The sequence below is a fragment of the Sciurus vulgaris genome (genome assembly GCF_902686455.1).
Source record: "Sciurus vulgaris genome assembly, chromosome: 13".
In the NCBI taxonomy this organism is placed as follows: Eukaryota; Metazoa; Chordata; class Mammalia; order Rodentia; family Sciuridae; genus Sciurus; species Sciurus vulgaris.
The window spans coordinates 49,649,173-49,676,817 of NC_136474.1; the positions used below are offsets into that span (position 1 = coordinate 49,649,173).

Genomic DNA, 27,645 nt, shown 5'->3' on the forward strand with positions numbered 1-27,645 from the left:
TATGAACATTGATGTGGCTGTATCTCTGTAGTGTGCTGATTTTAAGTCCTTTGGGTATAGGCCGAGGAGTGGGATAGCTGGATCAAATCGTAGGTCCATTCCAAGTTTTCTAAGGAATCTCCACACTGCTTTCCAGAGTGGCTGTACTAATTTGCAGTCCCACCAGCAATGTATGAGTGTACCTTTTTACCCACATCCTCACCAACACCTGTTGTTGCTTGTGTTCTTGATAATAGCCATTCTAATTGGGGTGAGATGGAATCTTAGTGTAGTTTTGATTTGCATTTCTCTTATTACTAAAGATGTTAAACATTTTTTCATATATCTATTGATTTCTTGTACATCTTCTTCTGTGAAGTGTCTGTTCATTTCCTTAGCCCGTTTGTTGATTGGATTATTTGTATTCTTCATGTAGAGTTTTTTGAGTTCTTTATATATTCTGGAAATTAGTGCTCTATCTGAAGTATGAGTGGCAAAGATATTCTCCCACTCTGTGGGCTCTTTCTTCGCATTGCTGATAGTTTCCTTTGCTGAGAGAAAGCTATTTAATTTGAATCTATCCCAGTTATTGATTCTTGTTTTTATTTCTTGTGCTATGGGAGTCCTGTTAAGGAAGTCCAATCCTAAGCCAACAAGGTGAACATGTGGACCAACTTTTTCTTCTATAACATGCAGGGTCTCTGGTCTGATTTCAAGGTCCTTGATCCATTGTCAGTTGAGTTTTGTGCAGGGTGAGAGATAGGGGTTTAGTTTCATTCTGTTCCAATTGGATTTCCAGTTTTCCCAGCACCATTTGTTGAAGAGGCTATCTTTTCTCCATTGCATATTTTTGGCACCTTTGTCTAGTATTAGAAAATTGTATTTATTTGGGTTTGTGTCCGTGTCCTCTATTCTGTACCATTGATCTACCTGTCTATTTTGGTGCCAATACCATGCCGTTTTTGTTACTATTGCTTTATAGTATAGTTGAAGTTCTGGTATTGCGATACCCCCTGTTTCATTCTTCCTGCTAAGGATTGCTTTAGCTATTCTGGGTTTCTTTTTCTTCCAGATGAATTTCATGATTGCTTGCTCTATTTCTCTGAGGTACGTCATTGGGATTTTAATTGGAATTGCATTGAATCTATATAGCACTTCTGGTAGTATGGCCATTTTGACAATATTAATTCTGCCTATCCAAAACATGGGTGATCTTTCCATCTTCTAAGGTCTTCCATAATTTCTTTCTTCAGTATTTTGTAGTTTTCATTGTAGAGATCTTTTACCTCTTTGGTTAGATTGATACCCAAGTATTTTTTTTTTTTTTTGAGGCTATTGCAAATGGAGTTGTTTTCCTCATTTCCCTTTCAGCTATTTCATCGCTTGTGTATAAAAATGCTGTAGATTTATTTTATTTTATTTTTTATTGTAAACAAATGGGATACATGTTGTTTCTCTGTTTGTACATGGCATAAAGGCATACCATTTGTGTAATCATAAATTTACATAGAGTAATGTTGTTTGATTCATTCTGTTATTTTTTCCCTTCCCCCCCACCCCTCCCACCCCTCATTTCCTTCTATACAGAGCTTCCTTCCTCCATACTTGCCCCCCTCCCTCACCCTAACTCTAACCCTAACACTAACCCTTCCCTCCCCCCATTATGTGTCATCATCCACTTATTAGCGATATCATTATTCCTTTGGCTTTTTGAGATTGGCTTATCTCACTTAGCATGATATTCTCCAATTTCATCCATTTGCCTGCAAATGCCATAATTTTAACATTCTTTATGGCTGAGTAATATTCCATTGTATATATATACCACAGCTTCTTTATCCACTCATCAATTGAAGGGCATCTAGGTTGGTTCCACAGTCTGGCTATTGTGAATTGAGCTGCTATGAACATTGATGTGGCTGTATCTCTGTAGTGTGCTGATTTTAAGTCCTTTGGGTATAGGCCAAGGAGTGGGATAGCTGGGTCAAATGGCGGGTCCATTCCAAGTTTTCTAAGGAATCTCCACACTGCTTTCCAGAGTGGCTGCACTAATTTGCAGTCCCACCAGCAATGTATGAGTGTACCTTTCTCCCCACATCCTCGCCAACACCTGTTGTTGCTCGTATTCTTGATAATCGCCATTCTAATTGGGGTGAGGTGGAATCGTAGGGTGGTTTTGATTTGCATTTCTCTTATTACTAGAGATGTTGAGCATTTTTCCATATGTTTGTTGATTGCTTGTAGATCTTCTTCTGTGAAGTGTCTATTCATTTCCATAGCCCATTTGTCGCTGGATTATTTGTATTCTTGGAGTAGAGTTTTTTGAGTTCTTTATAGATTCTGGAGATTAGTGCTCTATCTGAAGTATGATTGGCAAAGATATTCTCCCACTCTGTAGGCTCTTTCTTCGCATTGCTGATAGTTTCCTTTGCTGAGAGAAAGCTTTTTAGTTTGAATCTATCCCAGTTATTGATTCTTGCTTTTATTTCTTGTGCTATGGGAGTCCTGTTAAGGAAGTCTGGTCCTAAGCCGACATGTTGAAGATCTGGACCTACTTTTTCTTCTATAATCTGCAGGGTCTCTGTTCTGATTCCCAGGTCCTTAATCCATTTTGAATTTAGTTTCGTGCATGGTGAGAGATATGGGTTTAGTTTCATTCTGTTGCATATGGATTTCCAATTCTCCCAGCACCATTTATTGAAGAGGCTATCTTTTCTCCATTGCATATTTTTGGCCCCTTTGTCTAGTATGAGAAAATTGTATTGATTAGGGTTTGTGTCCGTGTCCTCTATTCTGTACCATTGATCTACCTTTCTATTTTGGTACCAATACCATGCTGTTTTTGTTACTATTGCTTTGTAGTAGAGTTGAAGATCTGGTATTGCAATACCCCCTGCTTCACTCTTCCTGCTAAGTATTGCTTTAGCTATTCTGGGTTTCTTATTCTTCCAGATGAATTTCATAATTGCTTGCTCTATTTCTGTAAGGTACGTCTTTGGGATTTTAATTGGAATTGCATTGAATTTGTATAGCACTTTAGGTAGTATGGCCATTTTGACAATATTAATTCTTCCTATCCAAGAACATGGAAGATCTTTCCATCTTCTAAGGTGTTCTTTAATTTCTTTCTTTAGTGTTGTATAGTTCTCATTATAGAGGTCTTTCATCTCTTTTGTGAGATTGATTCCCAAGTATTTTATTTTTTTCGATGCTATTGTGAATGGAGTAGTTTTCCTAATTTCTCTTTCTGAAGATTCATCACTTATGTATAAAAATGCATTGGATTTATGAGCATTGATCTTGTAACCTGCTACTTTACTGAATTCACTTATGAGTTCTAAGAGTTTTCTGGTGGAATTTCAAGGTTCCTCTAAATATATAATCATGTCATCAGCGAACAGGGATAGTTTGTGTTCTTCTTCTCCAATTCATATCCCTTTAATTTCTTTGGTTTGTCTAATTGCTCTGGCTAGAGTCTAAAGAACGATGTTGAATAGAAGTGGTGAAAGAGGGCATCCCTGCCTTGTTCCAGTTTTTAAGGGGAATACTTTCAGTTTTTCACCATTTAGAATGATATTAGCCATGGGCTTAGCATAAATGGCCTTTACAATGTTAAGGAATGTTCCCACTATCCCTATTTTTTCTAGTGTTTTGAGCATGAAGGGGTGCTGTATTTTATCAAATGCTTTTTCTGCATCTATTGAAATAATCATGTGATTCTTGACTTTAAGTCTATTGATATGGTGAATGACATTTATTGATTTCCTGATGGTGAACCAACCTTGCATCCCTGGGATGAAACCCACTTGATCATGGTGCACTATCTTTTTAATATGTTTTTGTATGCGATTTGCTAAAATTTTGTTGAGAATTTTTGCGTCGATGTTCATTAAGGATATTGGTCTGAAATTTTCTTTCCTTGATGAGTCTGTGTCTGGTTTAGGTATCAGTGTGATATTGGCTTCATAGAATGAGTTTGGGAGGATTCCCTCCTCTTCTATTTTATGGAATACTTTGAGAAGTATTGGAATGAGCTCTTCTTTAAAGGTTTTGTAGAACTCGGCTGAGAACCCATCTGGTCCCGGACTTTTCTTTGTTGGTAGGCTTTTGATGACTTCTTCTATTTCAGTACTTGAAATTGGTCTATTTAAATTGTGTATGTCCTCCTCATTCAGTTTAGGCAATTCATATGTCTCTACAAACCTGTTGATGTCTTCGAGGTTTTCTGTTTTGTTGTAGTATAGATTTTCAAAATAGCTTCTAATTATGTTTTTTATTTCAGTCCTGTCTGTTGTGATATTTCCTTGTTCATTCCAAATTTTAGTGATTTGGGTTTTCTCTCGTCTTCTCTTTGTAAGTGTGGCTAAAGGTTTATCAATTTTGTTTATTTTTTTGAAGAACCACCTATTTATTTTGTCAATATTTTGTATTGTTTCTTTTGTTTCAATTTCATTGATTTCAGCTCTGAGTTTAACTATTTCCTGTCTTCTACTACTTTTGGTGCTGGTCTGTTCTTCTTTTTCTAGGGCTTTGAGCTGTAGTGTTAGGTCGTTTATTTGTTGAGTTTTACTTCTTTTATTAAATGTGCTCCATGAAATAAATTTCCCTCTAAGTACTGCTTTCATAGTGTCCCAGAGATTTTGATATGATGTTTCTTTGTTCTCATTTACCTCTAATAATTTTTTAATTTCCTTCCTAATATCTTCTATTATCCATTCATCATATAATAGCATATTGTTTAATCTCCAGATGTTGGAATAGTTTCTGTGTTTTACTCTTTCTTTTATTTCTAACTTCAATCCATTATGATCTGATAGAATACATGGTAGTGTCTCTATCTTCTTGTATTTGCTAACATTAGCTTTGTGGCATAATATATGGTCTATTTTAGAGAAAGATCCATGTGCTGCCGAGAAGAAAGTGTATTCATTCTTGGTTGGATGGTATATTCTATAAATGTCCGTTAAGTCTAAATTATTGATTGTGTTATTGAGATCTATGGTTTCTTTGTTCAATTTTTGTCTGGAAGATCTGTCCAGTGGTGAGAGAGGCGTGTTAAAATCACCTAGTATTATTGTGTTGTGGTCTATTTGGTTTCTGAAATTGAGAAGGATTTGTTTGACATACATGGATGAGCCACTGTTTGGGGCATAGATGTTTATGATTGTTATATCTTGCTGATTTATGCTTCCCTTAAGCAGTATGAAATGACCTTCTTTATCCCTTCTGACTAACTTTGGCTTGAAGTCCACATTATCGGAAATGAGGATGGATACTCCAGCTTTTTTGCTGAGTCCATGTGCATAGTATGTTTTTCCCCATCCTTTCACCTTTAGTCTATGGGTATCTTTTTCTATGAGGTGAGTCTCTTGCAGGCAACATATTGTTGGATCTTTCTTTTTAATCCAATCTGCCAGTCTATGTCTTTTGATTGATGAATTCAGGCCATTAACATTCAGGGTTATTATTGAGATATGATTTGGTTTCCCGGTCATTTGGTTCATTTTTAAAATTTTATTTATTTATTAATTTGACAGTACTTGGTTCCTCCTTTATTTGACAATTCCTTTAGGATAATTCCTCCCTTTGCTGATTTGCTTCTTTGTTTTTCATCTCTTCCTCATGGAATATTTTGCTGAGAATGTTCTGTAATGCTGGCTTTCTTTTTGTAAATTCTTTTAGCTTTTGTTTATCATGGAAGAATTTTATTTCATCGTCAAATTTGAAGGTAAGTTTTGCTGGGTATAAGATTCTTGGTTGGCATCCATTTTCTTTCAGGGCTTGAAAAATGTTGTTCCAGGCCCTTCTAGCTTTTAGGGTCTGGATTGAAAAATCTGCTGATATCCGTATTGGTTTCCCCCGAATGTAATTTGTTTCTTTTCTCTCACAGCCTTTAAAATTCTGTCTTTATTTTGTATGTTAGGCATTTTCATTATAATGTGCCTTGGTGTGGGTCTTTTGTAATTTTGTGTATTTGGAGTCCTATAAGCCTCTTGAACTTGATTTTCCATTTCATTCTTCAGATTTGGGAAATTTTCTGATATTATTTCTTTGAATAGATTGTTCATCCCTTTGGTTTGTTTCTCTAAGCCTTCCTCAATCCCAATAATTCTTAAATTTGGCCTTTTCATGATATCCCATAGTTCTTGTAGATTCTGTTCATGATTTCTTACCATCTTCTCTGTTTGTTCAACTTTGTTTTCAAGGTTAAATATTTTGTCTTCAATGTCTGAGGTTTAGTCTTCCAGGTGTTCTATCCTACTGGATATGCTTTCTATGGAGTTCTTAATTTGGTTTATTGTTTCCTTCATGTCAAGGATTTCTGTTTGGTTTTTTTTCAATATCTCTAACTCTTTATTGAAATGATCTTTTGCTTCTTGTATTTGCTCTTTTAACTGTCGATTGGTGCGATCATTCAATGCCTGCATTTGCTCTTTCATCTCATCATTTGCTTCTCTGATCATTTTAATTATGTACAATCTGAACTCCTTTTCTGTCGTTTCTTCTGCCATGCTGTCATTGGGTTTTATTGATGTAACATCTAGATTTGTTTGCAGCATTTTCTTTCCTTGATTTCTCATATCATTCAGGTATCAATGGACCGCTGAGATATTGCAGATTTCCTTTATTGACTTACAATTATATATCCCCTCTTAGCCTTCAGTAGGCTGAAGTCTTGGAGGAAGTTGATAATGCAGTGCTCCACAAGGAATCTGCCTCTCTAGGAGTGGTGGCCTTCAGGTGGGGTATATTCCCTGCTAGTGGGCAGAGGTGCCTCCACGTGTTGACCAATGGTCATCCAAAGGGGAACTAGGCTGCGGGCTGAGGCAAGGCCTCTTTGGGCCTGTGTCTCTGGTTTTACCGTCCTCGTGGGGAAACCTCACCCGGCAGGGAAGACTCACCCGGTGGGGAGGTCTCTCTGGTCAGTTCCCTCCTAGAGGTTCCCCTCAATTTACAGCTACCGCCTGGGCTGGGCTGCCTTCCTCTGCAAAGTTCCCAGGGGCCCGGACCTACCTCTTGGGCCTGAGAGCCTCACCCTTCGCAGATGAATCTCCTTAGGCTGCCCCTCCTCAGAGAATCTGCCCGCAGGCGTGGAACCTTCGCTCCGCCCCTAAGCCTGTCTCTGTGCGGCTCTTCCACCCAGAAGCCTCCTAGATCCTGGGACCCTGCTCTGCACCTAATCGCCTGGCTATGCGGCCCCTCCTCTGAGCAGCCACCTGGGGCCCCGTACAATCGCTCTGAGTCCCAGAGCCCCGCCACACGCCTCTTCCTCCAGACAGCCGCCCAGTATTCCAGTGCGGTCACTAGGAGTCCAAGCAACTCACTGCGTGCCTCCTCCTCCCACCGACCACCCGTAGCCCGGGGCAATCAATTACTCCGAGTCAAAATGACCCTCCCTGTTCCTCCTCCTCCTCCAGGTAACCCCCCAGGTGTTCAGGAGTGGTCACTCTGAGTGGCTCTGAATCCCCGTGACCCGCTGCACGCGTCCTCTGGGCAGCCGCCGGAGCTCTGGTGCGGCCACTCGAGACCAAGCGACCCACCATGCTTCTCCTCCAGGCAGCCCCCCTGTGTTCAGGAGCGGTCGCTTTAAGTTCAAACAACTCACTACTCGCCTTCTCCTCTAAGCAGCTGCCTGGAGCTACAATGCAGTCACTGCGAGTCCAAACGCCCTGCCGCGCTCCTCCTCCTCCTCCTCCTCGTCCTCAGGGCAGGCTCCGGTGTTCAGAAGCGGTCGCTCTAAGTCCAAACAGCTCGCCGCGCAGCTTCTCCTCTGCCAACTGCCTGTAGCTCTGGTGTAGTCACTCCGAATCCAAGCGGCCATGCTCCCCCTACTCCTCCTCAGGGCAGGCCCCGGTGTCCTGAGTCCACACAGCTCTCCTCGCCGCTCCTCCCCTAGGCAGCCTCCGGAGCCCCAGTGGTGGCTCCGAGTCCCAGCGCTGTGCTGAGCGTCCTCCCAATGCTGTAGATTTATGCATGTTGATTTTATAGCCTGCTATTTTGCTGAATTCATTGATGAGGTCTAGAAGTTTTCTGGAGGAGGTTTTTGGATCCTCTAAATATAGAATCATGTCATCCGCAAATAGTGACAGCTTAAGTTCCTCTTTTCCTATTTGTATCCCTTTAATTTCTTTAGTCTGCCTAATTGCTCTGGCTAGAGTTTCGAAGACAATGTTGAATAGAAGTGGTGAAAGAGGACATCCCTGTCATGTTCCTGTTTTTAAAGGGAATGGTTTCAGTTTTTCTCCATTAAGAATGATGTTGGCCATGGACTTAGCATAAATAGCCTTTACAATGTTCAGGTATGTTCCTACTATCCATATTTTTTCTAGTGTTTTGAGCATGAAGGGGTGTTGTATATTGTCAAATGCTTTTTCTGCATCAATTGAAATAACCATATGATTCTTATCCTTAAGTCTATTGAAATGATGGATTACGTTTATTGATTTACAAATGTTAAACCATCCTTGCATTCCAGGAATGAACCCCACTTGATCGTGGTGCACAATTTTCTTAATATGTTTTTGGATACGGTTTGCCAATATTTTGTTAAGGATCTTAGCATCTATATTCATCAAGGATATTGGTCTAAAATTTTCTTTCCTTGATGTGTCTTTTCCTGGTTTGGGTATGAGGGTGATATTAGCTTCATAGAATGAGTTCGGTAAGGTACCCTCCTTTTCTATTTCCTGGAATACTTTGAGAAGTATTGGAATGAGTTCTTCTTGGAAGGTCTTGTAGAACTCGGCTGAGAATCCATCTGGTCCTGGGCTTTTCTTGGATGGTAGATTTTTAATGGCTTCTTCTATTTCATTGCTTGATATTGATCTGTTTAAATCATGTATGTCCTCCTGGTTCAGTTTGGGAGGAGCATATGTCTCTAGAAATTTGTCAATTTCTTCAGTACTTTCTATTTTGTTGGAATACAGATTTTCAAAGTAGCTTCTCATTATGTTCTATATCTCAGTGGTGTCTATCGTGATATTTCCTTTGGCATCATGTATTTTAGTCATTTGAGTCTTCTCTCTCCTTCTCTTTGTTAGTGTGGCTAAGGGTTAATCTATTTTGTTTACTTTCTCAAAGAACCAACTTTTTGTTATGTCAATTTTTTGAATAGGTTCTTTTGTTTCAATTTCATTGATTTCAGCTCTGATTTTAATTATTTCCTGTCTTCTGCTACTTTTGCTGTTATTCTGTTCTTCTTTTTCTAAGGCTTTGAGCTGTAATGTTAGGTCATTTAATTGTTGACTTTTCATTCTTTTCTTGAATGTGCTCCATGCAATGAATTTTCCTCTTAGTACTGCTTTCATAGTGTCCCAGAGATTTTGATATGTTGTATCATCATTCTCATTGACCTCTAAGAATTTTTTAATCTCCTCCCTGATGTTTTTTGTTATCCATGTTTCATTCAATAGCATATTATTTAGCCTCCAAGTGTTGGAATATTTCCTTTTTTTACTTTGTCATTGATTTCCACTCTAAGTCCATTATGATCTGATAGAACACAAGGCAGTATCTCTATTTTTTTTTTTTTCGCATTTCCTAAGGGTTGCTTTGTGGCATAACACATGGTCTATTTTTGAGAATGTTCCATGTGCTGCTGAGAAGAAAGTGTATCCACTTGTTGATGGATGGAATATTCTACATATGTCTATTAAGTCTAGGTTATTGATTGTGTTATTGAGTTCTATGGTTTCTTTGGTTGGATTTTGTTTGGAAGATCTATCTAGTGGTGACAGCAGTGTGTTAAAATCGCCCAGAATTATTGTGTTGTGGTCTATGTGATTCTTGAAATTGAGAAGGATTTGTTTGATGTACAGGGATGCACCATTGTTTGGGGCATAAATATTTACTATCGTTATGTCTTCCTGATTTATGGTTCCCTTAAGCAGTATGAAATGTCCTTCTTTATACCTTCTGACTAAGTTTGGCTTGAAGTCCACTTTATTTGAAATAAGGATGGAAACCCCCGCTTTTTTACTGGGTCCATGTGCGTGGTAGGTTTTTTCCTATCCTTTCACCTTTAGTCTGTGGATGTCTTTTTCTATGAAATGAGTCTCTTGCAGGCAGCATATTGTTGGGTCTTTCTTTTTAATCCATTCTGCCAGTCTGTGTCTTTTGATTGATGAGTTTAGGCCATTAACATTCAGGGTTGTTATTGAAAAATGATTTGTATTCCCAGTCACTTGGCTGATCTTTGGTTTTTAAGTTGGCTTGGTTTCTGCTTTGAGTGGTTTTTCTCTAAGGTAGTTCCTCCCTTTGCTGACCTACATTGTTGTTTTTCATTTCCTCCTCATGGAATATTTTGTTGAGAACATTCTGTAGCGCAGGCCTTCTATTTGTAAATTCTTTTAACTTTTGTTTATCATGGAAGGATTTTATTTCATCTTCAAATCTGAAGGTTAGTTTTGCTGGGTATAGGATTCTTGGTTGGCAACCATGTTCTTTCAGAGCTTGAAATATGTTGTTCCAGGCCCTTCTAGCTTTTAGAGTCTGGGTTGAGAAGTCGGCTGCTATCCGTATTGGTCTCCCCCTATATGTAATCTCATGCTTTTCTCTCGCAGCCTTCAAAATCTATCTTTATTTTGAATGTTAGGCATTTTCATTATAATGTGCCTTGGTGTGAATCTGTTGTGATTCTGTGCATTTGGTGTTCTGTAAGCCTCTTGTATTTGATTTTCCATTTCATTCTTCAGGTTTGGGAAATTTTCTGATATTATTTCATTGAATAAGTTGTTCATTTCTTTGGTTTGTATCTCTGTGCCTTCCTCAATCCCAGTAATTCTTAAATTTGGTCTTTTCATGATGTCCCATAGTTCTTGGAGATTCTGTTCATGATTTCTTACCCTCTTCTCTGTTTGAGCGACTTTATTTTCAAGATTAAATATTTTGTCTTCATTGTCTGAGGTTCTGTCTTCCAAGTGGTCTAGTCTGTTGGTGATGCTTTCCATTGAGTTTTTTATTTGGTTTATTGTCTCCTTCATTTCAAGGATTTCCGTTTGGTTTATTTTTGAGAATCTCTATCTCTTTGTTGAAATGATCTTTTGCTTCCTGCAGGTGCTCTTTCAGCTTATTGGTATTATCATTCATTGCCTGCATTTGCTCTCTAATCTCATCCTTTGCTTCACGAATCATCTTAATCATGTATCATCTGAAGTCCTTTTCTGACATTTCTTCTAACATACTGTCATTGGATTCTATTACTATAGAATCTAGATTTGCTTGGATCATTTTCTTCCCTTGTTTTTTCATGTTGTTCATGTATCTTCCCCTCTAGTGCTGCAGATCTGGGGTATTGCAGATTTCCCCCTATAGGCTTATAGTGGCCCTATAGGTTTCCAAAACCCTTTCTTTAAGGGCAGATCAGTATTAGCAGTGCCCAAACCAGACACTATGCAGTCCTAGACCAAATAGCCCCTATGGGGACAATAACATCATGTAAATAAGGGAGAAAGCGACTGAGGGAACAGGTAAACAGAAGGAAAAGAAATCAAGAAACGTAAAGAAATAAAAACAAATATATTTTTTTAAAAAAGGAGAAAAAAGAAAATCTACTGTATAATAGTCATATTGTAATGAAACCTCCCAGTGTTCAGTAGCCCGATGTATGAGAGGTACCTGAGAATGAGCTTCAAGCCTCCAGCAGGCGTTGCAGGATGGTATTTGCCCCACCCGAAGATCGGAGCTACGGCTTCCAGGATTATCCAAGATGGCTGCTCTGGTTTCCAAATGTGTTGGCAAATGGGGAGCTGCAGCTCAGTGGTGGACGTTCAGCTGGAGGTCCTGGAGACAGGATGCAGTTGGTCCAGCAGGGGTCCTGGAGGTCGGGTGTGTTTGGTGTGGTTGTGGGATCCTGGAGGCCGGGTGCAATCAGTCGGTCTGGGGTGATAGGGTGCAGTCATTTGGTCTGGGGGTCCTGGCGGCAGGGAGCAGTCAGTTGATGTGAGGGCCCCAGAGGCAGGGAGTGATTGGTCGGGCTGAGGGATCCTGGAGATGGGACTGGGTCAGTCCGGCCAGGGCTCCTACAGGGCCTGGCTGTTGTCTCAAAATGGCAGCAGCCACGTGTAATCAAACCTGCAGGTACTGTGACAGTGAACTTCCAGGCAGCAGCAGGCAGCTGGTTCTCCGCTGGCAGTCTGAGGTCAATCTGCTGGCATTTGTGGGATGATCGGGAGGTGAACCTCGAGCGATGGGTGATGAATAGGGATAAGGCAGGCGATGGACAGGCGAGAGAGAGGCAGGCAAATGGCGGATGATAGACGCCTGACAGTGAGCAATCTGCTCTCAAAAAAGGCGTTGATATGCTGGCAGACTGCAGTTCATTACAGCAGACAAATGGGGTAAAGAGCAGGGCATCGATAAGCAGCAAAAACTGCCTCACCGAGAAACAGGTATCCTCTGCTTAAATCCAGCGTTGCGGAGCGACAAGGCATGCAGCCTCCCTCTAGCTGGGGTATACATTTTGTATCTGGCAAGTGGAGTGTCTCTCTCTCTCTCTCTCTCTCTCTCTCTCTCTCTCTCTCTCTCTCTCTCTCTCTCTCTCTCTCTCTCTCTCTCTCGTGTGTTATGATTTGAAAGGCTCATGTGTGAGACAATGGAAGAAGGTTCCGAAGAGAAATGATTGGGTTGTGAGAGTCTTAACCCAATCAATGATTTAATCCCCTGATAAGGATTAACTCTGAAGGAACTGAAGTGGTAGAATGTGGCTAGAGGATATGGGAATTGGCACATTGCTTTGGGTATATTTTTGTATCTGGAGAGTGGAGTCTCTTTCTTTCTGCTTCCAGAAATCATGTGAGCTGCTTCGTACTGCCACACACTCCACCATGATATTCAGCCTTACCTCAAGCCCCAGGGAATGGAACCAGCCTTTAGAGAACTGAGACTGCTAAAGCTGTGAGCTCTCAAATAACCTTTTCCTCTTTTAAAATTGTTCTGGTCAGATCCTTTAGTCACAGCAGCAAAATAGCTTACAAAAACACTTCCTGAGTGGATTTTCTTTCCCTGGGCCCTTTCTGGGAAGAAATGTTGGTGGGTCGTGCCTCCACCCTTCCTATTGTAGTCTTTTCTAAATTATTTCCCTTTATTCGGTTAAAATATTTAATTATTAAAATTGTTGGGTTTTTTAATTTGGCAGTATTTTTTAGAACTGGATTCTTTTTTATTCTGTTTTGCTTGTGGTCATTAATTTCCTGTGCATTCCATGCTTCCTTGCTGTTTCTTATACTAAATATTCTCTTGCTTTTCTTTCCATTCGCTGCTACATTCTTAGGTAGGCATATAATTCATTGCATAGTGTTTATTTGACAGTAGAGAGTTTCTTTGTATATATGTGTTTTTTATCTTACAAATCTGTATTACAAAGTCCAAATAATTTGTTGCCTGTGCTGGTGTCATACACAAAAAAATTACTGCCAAATTCATTGTCATAAAGCTTTTCCTCTGTTTTCTTCTAGTAGTTTATTTAGATGTAACTTTTACATTTAGTTCTGATCCATTTTGAATTAAATTTTGAATGTGGTAAAAGATAAGGGTCCAAAGGAAAAAAGATAAGAGTTCAACTATCCTTCCAAATTTTCTTCTAACTTTTCTCTTGGTTCTTTATAGTAATTTACTTTAAATTAGTAACAGAATATCAAGGTTAAAATATGTTTTAAAGTCTGATTTAATTTGTCAGTTGCTGTACACGTGTGACCTTCATGTGGAAGGCTGGGGATGTAATTCATTGGCAGAGTATACATAAGGCCCTGAGTTTAATCCCATGTACTGCAAAAGAAAAACCAAAAAATAAAAAAATCTCATGTGTTCTTCCAGTTAAGAACTTTAGTTTCCCGAATTTTTGTGATATTTAATGTGCTGCAATCCTAAGTAAAACTTATCAGCTCTCCCTGCCACTAACGATGGCTATAAGAGTGGGGCATAGTCCTATTTAATAGAATAGTGAGTCTCAATCCTGAAATTGCAACCTCCCTTTATAAAAATATTTTATAATGTTCTTTTTACTATTTTGAAATGAAATTAATAAATTATATAATCATATATAATTTTGAAAGGAAAATGTCATAAATTAATAGAAAAATAAGTGATTCATAAGATATATTGTGGAATGTAAATATTATGGTTATGTTTGTCCTAAACGATGAATTGTTGAGCTACTTATTACTTTACATAAAATAATCATGAATGTGACTGTTAAAAATATGGTCATTGATGATTAATGTGAATTGTGTTGTCATCAGTGACATAATTTTCAAAAATGTGAAGATTCTTGGTAAATGAGAGTAATTCTGACAAAGCTAATAATTTTTCATTTATTTAATTAGTTGTGTAAGCTTCTGGTTTAACTGGTAGAAAATGTTGTGTGTATGTGACCAGTACTTACCAAGAAATGAGGAAAAATGAGTGCCAAAAAAGGAATGTGTAGCTGGAGGAAGAGCACCAGTATCAGATACCTTGTTAACCCTACCGTTACCTGTGAGTTTAAGTCAGAATTAAAAGCCAAGTTTAGGTAGGGCAGGGCTGGATGCCAAGCTCTGCAGATAAGAGATGAGAGAGCTAAGCATATTGTAAATTCTGGTGATGAAATTTTATGACAAGCCATGGATAGTTTCATAGGATTAAATCCCATCTACTCCACAGTGGCTGGGCAAGAGTAGATATGTTAAGTTCTCAAGAATTTACTATAGCATAACAATGATGCTAGAGGAGTAGAATGTAAGTTGACAAAATGCTCAATTTAGGAGTAAGATGTTGAAAGAGCATAGGAAAGAGAAGTGAGGGTGCCTTGTTATAAAGTCTTTGAAGTATGTGTGGAAAGAAACTTCTAAGCAGATGCCTAGGACTCATCTCTGCTGATTCGAATTCATTTAGTCCTGGGTGAAATTCATAAATATTTTTCTTCCCTTCCTTTTAAAGCTGTCCAAATGGTTTTGAAATATAGTCAGGTTTGGGGACCATTGACCTGATGGTTCAACATGTGTTTTAATTACCTTCCCAGTTCCTGGATGATCATCTTTTCTGTGCTTAAACATGTTCAGTGACAAATGAAATCACTACCTGCTTAGGCTGCACATTCCATCATAAATAGTTGGAAAGTTTCTATGTACTAGATGGAAATCTGTCCATGTAATTTCTGCCGCTTGTTCCTAGTTTTTGCCCCTTAGATCATAAATCTCTTTCACATGATTGACTTATTGGTATTTGAAGACAGCTGCCTGGGTGCCCCTAGTTATCCTTTCTACTGTCTTTGTTTCCTTCAATTATTTTTTGTTTGTAAAAGGCATACAAGCTTATAGTTTAAAGATTTAAATAGGTTTTTTCATAGTTAAGATAAAAGGGGGAAAAAAAAAAACCAGTTCTCCAGTTTCCTGTTCTTCAAAAGCAGTCATTTTGAACTCTGTATATCATTTTGCTCTTTACCTCAAGATCTTTTTTTAAAAAGACATATATTGCCATTTAAAATTTTTTCTTGCTTAGATTTTTTTTCTTTTTCCTCTCTTCTATAGATACCATTCCCATTTCTCTCTTCCTCCTAATATAGTTTATAATAGTTGACTTTTATTGTGTGTAAATGCAGTTCAGAGGTATTGTAAATTGTGATTCATTTTTCCCTTCCCATAAACATTTTTACTATCCATGTTTATAGTGGATTTTTTTTTCATATGCTTAGGTTTTTGCATACCAACCACTAATTCACCTTCAATGTTCCATCAGTTATCTAAATTTATTAGGTTGTTCAGATAGATCAGACGTTTGTCATTTCTGAACAAATGTGCCCAGGATCCTCTGATCTACTCCACTATGGACTCTGTCTTCTTTACTTAGCACATAGTAATCATCACAGGTTTCTCTTATGACTTTACTGTTTGATGAGTTGTATAACTTCTTCTTTCCTGGTTTATTTTTCTGTATTTTTGAATAGATTTCTGAGGCAGGATATGTGGAAAATAATGAGGTTATTTTAGAAAATTAAACATAAAAGATATAATAGGATAACCAGCTCCACTGTACATCACCCAGCTTTAACAGTTATTAACTATGATCATTCTTTTGTTTTTGTTCTTACAGTGGGATTGGGGATTGAACCCAGAGGCAATCTATCACTGAGCCACATTATCAGCCCTTTTTTATTTTGAGACAGGGCCTCACCAAGTTGATGAGGCTGGCCTGAACGTCAGTCCTTCTGCTTCAGCCTCCAGAGTTGTTGGTATTACAGGCATGCACTACCATGTCCAGCTGTAATCATTCTTAATTCATCTATATTCTCACTAATCCCCTTATTATTCATTATTTTGAAGCACAGTTCATTAGATCCTTTTATGTAAATATATTAATATGTGTCTCTAAAAGATTGAGATTCTTTACTACACACATATATCAATGATGCCATTATCATGCTTTAAAAAAATTAATAACAGGCAAAATATTCAAGATTTGTGTCTTAAATTTTTTGCTGAATTGATAGTTTAAAAATTTTGAAGTTAATTTTCTTTCAGAATTCTGAATTGCTTCTTCTAATGTTGATGTTCAAATTGTATTCTGTTCTAATTTCTGTCCTTTTTATTAAATCTTTTTAATTTATTTCACTTCTGAAAGCTTTGGGCTTTGTTCCTAGTATTTGGAAATTTTGTGATGATTTGCTTTTGTATGCATCTGATAATAACCATTGTGCTGGAACTTGGATTTATCATTATTATTTGTGCCTAATCTTTCAAGTACAAGGCAATATTTTTTAATTTCTTCACTGTTTCTGCCCCCAACCCTCTTGCTTTTTCTGGAATTCTTATTTATTTGATGGACCTTCTAGGATGATCTCCTACATTCTATTTATGGAGTTTTGCTTTTCCTGACAATATTTTGAATTCCTAAGATGTCTTTTTTTTTTTTTTTACACCCAAATAACTTGTTTATAACCCTAATTGTCATTTAGCAACTTGACATTCGAGTAATTCAAAAAACATATGCTGAGAAATAGATGCAAAAAGATCTCAAAAATGATTTGAAATAGATCGCAGAGTGTTTTTTTTTTTTTTTTCAGGTTTTTTTTTTTTTCTCTTTCCCCTGTTGTCATGAGTATGTTTCCATATAACGTTATAATCCTACCTGTTATTTAAAATATAAAAATATAATAAATATATTTTTCTGGGAAGTTTAAAAAAAGCTATCTTTTATTTTCAGAATATTTACTTTTTATGGCAATCCTGTTTTTGTAGTTCTGATTTTTTTTATATCTTTCTAGAGTATTCTTTATAGTTTAATGGTACTGGTGGTGGTGCTTTCTCTGTTTCTTCTCTGTACATAGCTTGTGTTTTTTCCAAACTTTTTTTTTTTTCTTAATGTCCTATTTTGGCTCCTTTCACTTTGTAAGCTTTTCTCAGATGACTCTTGATACTGTTTGTTTATATTAAAGAGAAGAGAATAAAAGTTTATTGAAAGCTCTAAGTTCATGTGTAGCGCTGTGGACTGAGCTTCATCATAGGATCATCTGGCCAATCTGTTTCATTGATGATACCCTAATCTTGTCAGTATCTTTTAAGTCTTTCTTTTTAGACTGGTCGGATTATCTAGCAAAGATTCCTTAACCCTGCTTCCTAGAATGTATAACATGGCTGGTTACGAATATTTTAGATGCCAAGTAGATGACAAAGGCCTAGGCTAGAGTGTGAGAATTTGGCTGTTTATGTGTTCCTGACATTACTGTACTCTTATCTTGAACTGTACCTCATCTTTCCCAGACCAGACACTGTTTTTAGAGCCTTAAGATTAAACCTTCATTCTGCTACTGGTATGTAGAGGAAATAATCTCTCAGATCACCAGAAAGCATGTGTTAGTATGGTGATTTCTTAAAACATGCTTGAAATTAATCACTCTTGGTACCAATTTTTGCACTTTTTGGGAATTTTACAATGTAAATCACGTTGGGTATAAATTAGTGTTATCCTATTTTCTGTAATAATGGAAATGTTCTATATTTGCCAGTATGGTAGCAACTAGATACATGTGACTCTTGAGCACGAGTGTGACTGTGGAGCTCAATTTTAAGGTATGACATTGTAATTGAAATAGCAACATGTGGCTAGGGCTCCTTCACTAGATAGGTCAACTCTAGGCTTTTCCTACCATTTACTTAGGATTCACTGTTCTCAGTTTAGTTTCTATACACAAACACACATACACATACCTACATACTGTATTTTTGTGAGATTCTGGGAGGGAACAAAAGTAGATGCAGGTATTCGCTCTCTCATCTTTTTGGGGATGTTGGTAGCATCCAGGGATAGAAGAACTCTAGAGCACTCAACCACTGAGCCACATCCCCAGCACTTTTTTATATTTATTTAAAGACAGGGTCTCACTGAGTTGCCTAGCGTCTCACTGTTGCTGAGTCTGGCTTTGAACTCCCACCTCAGCCTCCCAAGCCTCTGGAATTACAGTAATGTGCCACTGCGCCTGGCTCTCTTCCATCTTTAGTTCGATGTTCATACAGCATGGTGTCAAGGTTCCTGATCATGCTAATTCCTACCTTCAGAATTAGTCCCATTAAGCACGTTGTCTACCTCTTTATTCCCTCATTCTAAAAGTTCTAATACTATTAATCCATTTTGTAATCTCTAATTTTAATTTTTACATTCATATCAACATTGTTGATCTGAGTTTTACTTTTATATAAAAATGTCCAGGTTTCTTCTTTGCTTTGGTTTGTATATTTTTCTGTCTCAACTTTTTAAAATTTATGATGTACACCACTGTATTATATTTCCATAGACAGTTGAATACTGTGCTATTGACTTAGGTTATTGAGTTGAAATTATCCTATTATTCTGTTCTGAATTTCTAATGTAGGGTGTGTGCCTCTCTTTTTTTAAACCAATTTTTATTATATAAATAATGAAATTGAAAAATTTTGTACTCTATAGAAAAACACTAAGAAGAAAAAAATTCCCATTGTTACCTACAGAATAATTAATATCTTCAGAAATACAGTATTTTCTACACCCCCCCACATTTGTGTGATATATATTTCCCTCATTAGCACTCAAATAATTAGTAAAAGCTATTTTATCTTTTTTATGTATTATGAATTTTCACAAGTACTGGTTTCTTTGAATGTTGAAAAGGAAATGTGAGAATGACTTTTTTTCCTTTATATTCCTTGACTGTTAATATTTATTAAACAACAACAAAATATTGTTGAGCACCACACTGTCTGTCAGAGGCTGTACTGAAAAAAACATGCAAAGTTGCTTAAGCTATAATTTGGCCTGTTAGTGCTGGATATGGTTCATATTTAGACTATAATAAAAAAAAAAAAAAACAAGGTTGGTTTCTTTAATTAAAAGTTCCCTTGGGTGGGGTTTAAAATTAGCGATTTTGCAAAATTTCACTCAGAAATACAGTTGTAGGAAATGGTGCTCTGACAGATTTAAGCATATGTAAGGTTATGTTAAAGGTCTAATACTTCATTAAAATAGTTGATTTTCACTATATTTGCCAGATCATTTCTTTAAGTCTTCACAAAGTAAAACAATCTTGAAATGCAAATAATATATGTCAGTCCCCCCTAATCCAAAAATCCAAAATTCAGAGTGCTCTGAAACCCCAGACTTTTTCAGTGTCATATCAGCACTCCAAAGGATTCAGATTTGGGGACATTGCAAATGTTAGGTTTTCAGATTAGGGATCTGTAACTGGTAGTCTGCAAATATTCCCCAAATCAAGAAACTCTAAACTCTAAAACACATCTAAAGGGTCCCAAGCATTTCAAATAAGGGATATTTAACCTGTATAAGGAAATAACTTTCAGTAGTTGAAAAATACTTTGTTTTTATTTCATAGGTTAAGGGCAGGATTATGTGATCGCTGTGCAGTAACTGAAGAACATATGCGGAAAAAGCAGCAAGAATTTGAAAATATCCGACAACAGAATCTTAAACTTATTACAGAACTCAGTGAGTTTCCTTCATTTATTATTATTTAAAGTATAATATATTCTTGTTAAAACCTATTAGTAAATTGGTTGCAAATGAATTGTGTATATACGGTTTTTTCATTTTTAATTTTTTCCTCTTTTTTTTCATTCGTTGAATTTCTTGATTAAAAGGTTGCAACCCAGGATTTTACTTATTTATTTTTATTTGTTCTTTTTAGTTACATGTGACAGTAGAATGTATTTTGACATACATACATGGAGTATAACTTCCCATTCTCATTGTCATACATGATGTAGAGTTACACTGGTCGTGTATTCATATATGAACACAGGAAAGTTACGTCTAATTCATTCTCCTGTTTTTCCTATTCCTATCCCCACTTTCTTCCCCTCATTCCTCTGGTCCAGTCCAGTGAATCTCCACATCAACACAAACCCTTTTATGAATTAGCAGCCACATGTCAGAGAGAATATTCAACCTTTGGTTTTTTGGGATTGGCTTATTTCTCTTAGCATGATAGCCTCCAGTTCCATCCATTTACAGCAAATGCCATAATTTCATTCTTCTTTAGGGCTTAGTAATATTCCATTGTGTATATGTACCACATTTTCTTTATCTATTCATCTCTTGAAGGGCGCACCTGGGTTGGTTCCATAGCTTAGCTGTTTTTCTGAATTGAGCTGCTATGAACATTGATGTGGCGACATCACTATAGTATGCTGATTTTAAGTCCTTTGGATATATGCCAAGGAGTGGGATAACTGGGTCACTCCAAGTTTCCTGAGGAATCTCTGTACTGCTTTCCAGAGTGGTTGCACCAGTTTGCAGTCCCATCAGCAATGTATGAGTGACCCTTTTTCCCCACCTCCTTGCCAACATTTATTGTTACTTGTATTCTTTATAATTGCCATTCTGACTTGAGTGAAATGGAATTTCAGTATAGTTTTAATTTGCATTTCTCTAATTTCTAGAGATGTTGAGCATTTTTTCATATTTTCTTATTAAAAATTTTTTACTTTCACAGACTGCATTTTGATTCATTGTACACAAATGGGTTACAACTTTTCATTTCTATGGTTGTACACAATGTAGGTTCACACCATTCATGTAATCATACATATACACAGGGTAATACTGTCAGTTTCATTCTACTATCTTTCCATCCTCCACCGCATCCCATTCCATTTTCCTCTACACTATCCAAAGTTCCTTAATTCTTCTCTTCCCGCTGCTACCCCACCTCATTACATATCGTTATTCACTTATCAGAGAAAACCTTCAGCCTTTGGATTTTTGGGCTTGGCCTATTTCACTTAGCATGAACTTCATCCACTTACCAGCAAATGCCATAAATTTATTTCTTTATGGCCAAGTAATATTCCATTGTGTATATATACCACAGTTTTCTTTATCCATTTGTCAGTTGAAGGACATCTCAGTTGGTTCCGCAATCCAGTTATTGTGAATTGAGCTGCTATGAACATTGAAGTGGCTGCATCACTGTAGTATGCTGATTTTAAGTCCTTTGGGTATAAACTGAGGAGTGGGATAGCTGGGTCAAATGGTGGGTTCGTTCCAAGTTTTCTGAGGAATCTCCATACTGCTTTCCAGAGTGGCTGTACCAATTTGCAACCCCACCAGCAATGTATGAGTGTGCCTTTTTCCCCACATCCATGCCAACATTTATTATTGTTTGTATTCTTGATAATACCAATTCTAAATGGAGTTAGATGAAATCTTAGGGTGTTTTTAATTTGCATTTCTCTAATTATTAGGGACAGTGAGCACTTTTTCATATGTATGTCTTCTGTGAAGTATCTGCCCAGTTCCTTAGCCCATTTATTGATTGGGTTCTTTGTATTTTGGTGTAAAGTTTTTTAAGTTCTTTATAAACTGTGGAGTTTAGTGCTTCGTCTGAAGTGTGTGTGGAAAAGATTTTCTCCCACTCTGTAGTCTCTCTTCACATTATTGATTATTTCCTTTGCTGAGAAAAAACTTTTCAGTTTGAATCTGTTCCATTTACTGATTCTTGCTTTTATTTCTTGCACTATGGGGGTCTTGTTAAGGAAGTCTGGTCCTAAGCCAACCAACATGATGGAGATTTCGTGCCTACTTTTTCTTCTATTTTGGTGAAGGGTCTCAGGACTAATTCCTAGATCCATTTTGAGTTGAGTTTTGTACAGGGTGAGAGTTAGGGGTTTAATTTCATTTTACTGCATATGGATTTCCAGTTTTGCCAGCTCCATTTGTTGAAGAGGCTGTCTTCTCTCCATTGTAAGTTTTTGGCACCTTTTTCTAGTATGAGATAACTGTATTTGTGTGGGTACATCTCCATGTCTTCTATCCTGTACCATTGGTCTACTTGTCTGTTTTGGTGGCAATACCATGTCATTTTTGTTACTGTTGCTCTATAGTAGAGTTTAAGGTCTGGTAATGTGATACCTCCTGCATCATCACTCTTCCTGCCCAGAATTGCTTTGGCTCTTCTGGGTCTTTTGTTCTTCAGATGAATTTCATGATTGCTTTCTCTATTTCTTTGAAAAATGTCATTGGGATTTTAATTGGAATTGTGTTAAATCTGTATAGCACCTTTGGAAGTATGGCCATTTTGATAATATTAATTCTGCCTATCCAAGAACATGGGAGATCTTTCCATCTTATAAGGTCTTCTTCAATTTCTTTCTTTAATGTTCTGTAGTTTTCATTGTAGAGATCTTTCACCTCTTTGGTTAGATTGATTCCCAAATATTTTTTTTAAGGCTGTTGTGAACAGAGTTGTTTTCCTAATTTCCCTTTCAGATGTTTCATCACTTATGAATAAAAATACTTTAGATTTATGCATGCAGATTTTATATCCTGCTATTTTGCTGAATTCATTTATGAAGTCTAAAAGTTTTCTGGTGGAGTTTCTTGGATCCTGTAAATAGAGAATTATGTCATCAACAAATAGTGACAGCTTGAGTTCCTCTTTTCCTATTCGTATCCCTTTAATTTATTTAGTCTATCTAATTGCTCTAGCTATTATTTCAAGGACGATGTTGAATAGAAGTGGTGAAAGAGGGCATCCCTGTCTTGGTTCAGTTTTTAAAGGGAAGCTTTCAGTTTTTCTTCATTAAGAATGATGTTGGCCTTGGGCTTACCATAAATAAATAGCCTTTACAATGTTGAGGTATGTTCCTACTATCCCTATTTTTTCTAGTGTTTTGAGCATGAAGCAGTGTTGTATTTTGTCAAACGTTTTTCTGCATCAATTGAAATAATCATGTGATTCTTAGGTCTACTGATGTGATGAATTACATTTATTGCTTTCCAGATGAAAACCTTGCATTCCCAGGATGAACCCCACTTAATCATGGTGCACTATCTTCTTAATATGTTTTTGTATGCAGTTTGTCAGGATTTTGTTAAGATTTTTTGTGTCACTATTCATCAGAGATATTAGTCTAAAATTTTCTTTCCTTGATGTGTCTTTGTCTGCTTTGGGTATGAGGGTGATACTAGCTTCATAGAATGAGTTTGTAAGGGTTCCCTCCTTTTCTGTTTCCTGAAATACTTTGAGAAGTATTGGAATGAATTCTTCTTTGAAAGTCTTGTAGAACTTGGCTGAGAATCCATCTGGTCCTGGGCTTTTCTTGGTTGGTAGGCTTTTGATGGCTTCTTCTATTTCATTGCTTGAAATTAATCTGTTTAGATTGTGTATGTCCTCCTGGTTCAGTTCGGGAGGATCATATGTCTCTAGAAATTTGTTGATGTCTTCGATATTTTCTATTTTGATGGAGTATAGATTTTCAAAGGTAGCTTCTCATTATGTTGTGTATTTCAGTGGTGTCTGTCATGATATTTCCTTTTTCAACAAGAATTTTAGTAATTTGAGTTTTCTCTCTTCTCTTTGTTAGTGTGGCTTAGGGTTTGTCTATTTTGTTTACTTTTTCAAAGAATCAGCTTTTCATTTTGTCAATTTTTTGAATTGTTTCTTTTATTTCAATTTCATTGATTTCAGCTCTGATTTTAATTATTTCCTGTCTTCTACTACTTTTGGTGTAGTTCTTCTTTTTCCAGGGCTTTGAGATGTGTTGTTAGGTCATTTATTTTTTGATTTTTTATTCTTTTCTTGAATGTGCTCCATGCAGTGAATTTTCCTCTAAGTACTGCTTTCATAATTTACCAGAGATTTTGAGATGTCATTTTCATTTACCTCTAAGAATTTTTTGTCTCCTCCCTGATATTTTCTGTTATCTGTGCTTCATTCAATAGCATATTATTTAGTCTCCAGGTGTTGGAGTAATTTCTGTTTTTTATTTTGTCTTTGATTTCTAATTTTATTCCATTTTGATCTGATAGAACACAAGGTAGTATCTCTATTTTTTGCATTTACCAAGGGCTGCTTTGTGGCATAACATATGGTCTATTTTCAAGAAAGTTCCATGTGCTGCTGAGAAGAAAGTATATTTGCTTGTCATTGGATGGAATATTCTATGTATGTTTGTTAAGTCTAAGTTATTGATTATGTTATTGAGTTCTATGGTTTCTTTGTTTAGTTTTTGTTTGGAAGGTCTATCCAGTGATGACAGCAGTGTGTTAAAGTCACCCAAAATTATCGTGTTGTGGTCTATTTGATTCCTGAAATCAAGAGGAATTTGTTTGATGTACATGAATGCGCCTTTTGGGGTGTAAGTATTTACAGTTGTTATGTCTGATTTATGGTTCCCCCTTAGCCAGTATGAAATGTCCTTCTTTATTTCTGCTGACTAACTTTGGCTTGAAGTCCACTTTATCTGAAATAAGGATGGAAACCCTGCTTTTTTTACTGAGTCCATGTGCATGCTAGGTTTTTTTCCCATCCTTTCACCTTTAGTCTGTGGATGTCCTTATCTATGAGTCTCTTGAAGGCAGCATATTGTTGTTTTTAATCCAATCTGCCAGTCTATGTCTTTTGATTGTTGAGTTTAGGCCATTAACATTCAGGGTTATTATTGAGATATGATTTGTATTCCCAGTCATTTGGGCTTATTTTTGGTTTTTAACTTGGCTTGGTTTCTCCTTTGATTGGTTTTTCCTTTAAGGTAGTTCTTCCCTTTGCTGACCTACATTGTTTTTTTGTTTTTTTTTTTTTTTTTTCATTTCCTCTTCATGGAATATTTTGTTGAGAATATTCTGTAGTGCAGGCTTTCTATTTGTAAATTCTTTTAACTTTTGTTTATCGTGGAAGGATTTTATTTCATCTTCAAATCTGAAGGTTATTTTTGCTGGGTATAGGATTCTTGGTTGGCAACCATGTTCTTTCAGAGCTTGAAATACATTGTTCCAGGCCCTTCTAGCTTTTAGAGTCTGGGTTGAGAAGTCGGCTGCTATCCGTATTGGTCTTCCCCTATATGTAATCTGATGCTTTTCTCTTGCGGCCTTCAAAATCCTATCTTTATTTTGAATGTTAGGTATTTTCATTATAATGTGCCTTGGTGTGGATCTGTTGTGATTCTGTGCATTTGGTGTTCTGTAAGCCTCTTGTATTTGATTTTCCATTTCATTCTTCAGGTTTGGGAAATTTTCTGATATTATTTCATTGAATAGGTTGTTCATTTCTTTGGTTTGTATCTCTGTGCCTTCCTCAATCCCAATAATTCTTAAATTTGGTCTTTTCATGATGTCCCATAGTTCTTGGAGATTCTGTTCCTGATTTCCTACCATCTTCTCTGTTTGGGCAACTTTATTTTCAAGATTAAATATTTTGTCTTCATTGTCTGAGGTTCTGTCTTCCAAGTGGTCTAATCTCTTGGTAATGCTTTCCTTTGAGTTTTTTATTTGGTTTATTGTTTCCTTCATTTCAAGGATTTCTGTTTTTGTTTTGTTTTGTTTTGTTTGGGAATCTCTGTCTTTGTTGAAATAATCTTTTGCTTCCTGCAGTTGCCCTTTCAACTGCTTATTGGAGTGATCATTCATTGCCTACATTTGGTTTCTTATCTCATTCTTTGCTTCACAAATCATTTTAATTATGTATAATCTGAACTCCTTTTCTTATATTTCTTCTACCATGCTGTCACTGGATTCTGTTAATATAGAATCTAGGTTTGTTTGGATCATTTTCTTCCCTTGTTTTTTCGCGTTGTTCACATATCTTCCCCTCTAGCAGTGCAGATCTGGGGTATTGCTGTTTCCCCCCATAGGCTTCCAAACCTTTTTCTTTAAGGGGGAGATCAATATTAGCAGCACCCAGTACAGTATGCAGCCCTAAACCAAATAGCTCATATGAAGATGTTAACAAATATTGTCATAATAAACAATGAGTTCAATTATTATTTGTAGTATAACAAGTAGATTTGCAATAAGGTCTGCAGTTTCTAATGGAGCACAGAGAGGATCGGGAGGGGTGTAGGATGTAGCTGTTAATGGGATAAGAAAAGAATATATAGAAGTTCTAGATCGTAGAGTGAAAGTATAATCAAAAGAAGTTGGTTGTTAACATGAGAAAAGGGAGAAAGAGACTCTGAGGAAACAGGTAAACAAAAGGAAAATAGAGTGAGAAAAATAAAGAAATAAATACTTAAAACTTTTCAAAAAGGAGAAAAAGAGAAAAAGAAAAAAAATCTACACTATAACAGTCATATAGTGTTCAAACCTCCCAGTCTTCAGTAGCCTGATGGATGAGAGGTACCCGACAATGAGCTTCCAGTCTCCGGCAGGCATCTCAGGATGGGATTTGCTCCACCTAAAGATGGGAGCTACCACTTCCAGGATAATCCAAGTTGACCGCTGTGGCTTCCAAATGTGTTGGCAAATGGGGAGCTGCAGCTCAGGGTGTGGGTGTGGTTGGCCGGGGGTCCTGGTGGCAGGGTATGATCGGTCAGTCTGAGGGGTCCTGGAGATGGGGCTCGGTCAGTCCGGCCAGGGGTCCTACAGGTCCTGGTTGTTGTCTCAAAATGGCAGCAGCCACGTGTAACCAAACCTGCAGGTACTGTGACAGTGGACTTCCAGGCAACAGCAGTTGGTGATCCACACGTCTGTGGTCAGTCTTTTGGCTACTGGCGGACAATCGGCAGGTAGACCTTGGGCAGAGGTTGATGGGTAGGTGAAAGTCAGGCGAAAGGCAGGCAAGAGGCAGGCAAATGGTAGATGATAGGCGCCAGTCAGTGAACAGTCTGCACTCAAAAAGTAGTTGATATGCTGGCAGACTGCAGGTGATCACAGTAGACAAATGGGGTAAACAGCAGAGGATCGATAAGCAGCAAAAATTGCCTCACCAAGAAACAAATATCCTCTTCTTGAAACCCGAGTTGTGGAGCGACAAGGAATGCAGCTTTCCTCTAGTCCACCATCTTCGATCTCCAGGAATTTTTTTTAAAAAAGAGGGAAAAACCCCAATGATATGATGGGTCTGAGATGACATCACATAACCTGAAATCCCAGTGACTCAAGACTGAGGTAGGAGGACCATAAATTCAAGGCCAGCCTTAAGGATTTGCCAAAGACTATCAACCTTCATATATTTTTTGACCATTCATATTTCTTCTGTGAATTTTATTCAGTTCCTTTGCCCATATATTGATTGGGTTATTTGTTGTTTTTTTGGTGTTAAGTTTTTCAGTTCTTTATATATCCTGGAGATTAATGCTTTATCTGAGGTGTAGTAGGTAGTCAAGATTTTCTCTCATTCTGTAGTCTCTCTCTTCACGTTCTTGATTGTTTCCTTTGCTGTGAAGAATCTTTTTAGTTTGATACCATGCCATTTATTGATTCTTGATT

General features: G+C 37.2%; 1 protein-coding gene across 7 annotated transcripts in view; it reads left to right on the forward strand.

Annotated features, from left to right (window-relative positions):
- The window catches only part of RBBP8 (RB binding protein 8, endonuclease), a 127,471-nt gene that overhangs the window by 39,772 nt on the left and 60,054 nt on the right, over positions 1–27,645 (forward strand). For all 7 annotated transcript variants that reach the window (XM_079108338.1, XM_079108339.1, XM_079108333.1 and 4 more), the window contains one exon: positions 19,814–19,926. In XM_079108338.1, the coding sequence (XP_078964464.1) occupies positions 19,814–19,926 (113 nt within the window). The remainder of the gene's footprint in view (positions 1–19,813; positions 19,927–27,645) is intronic.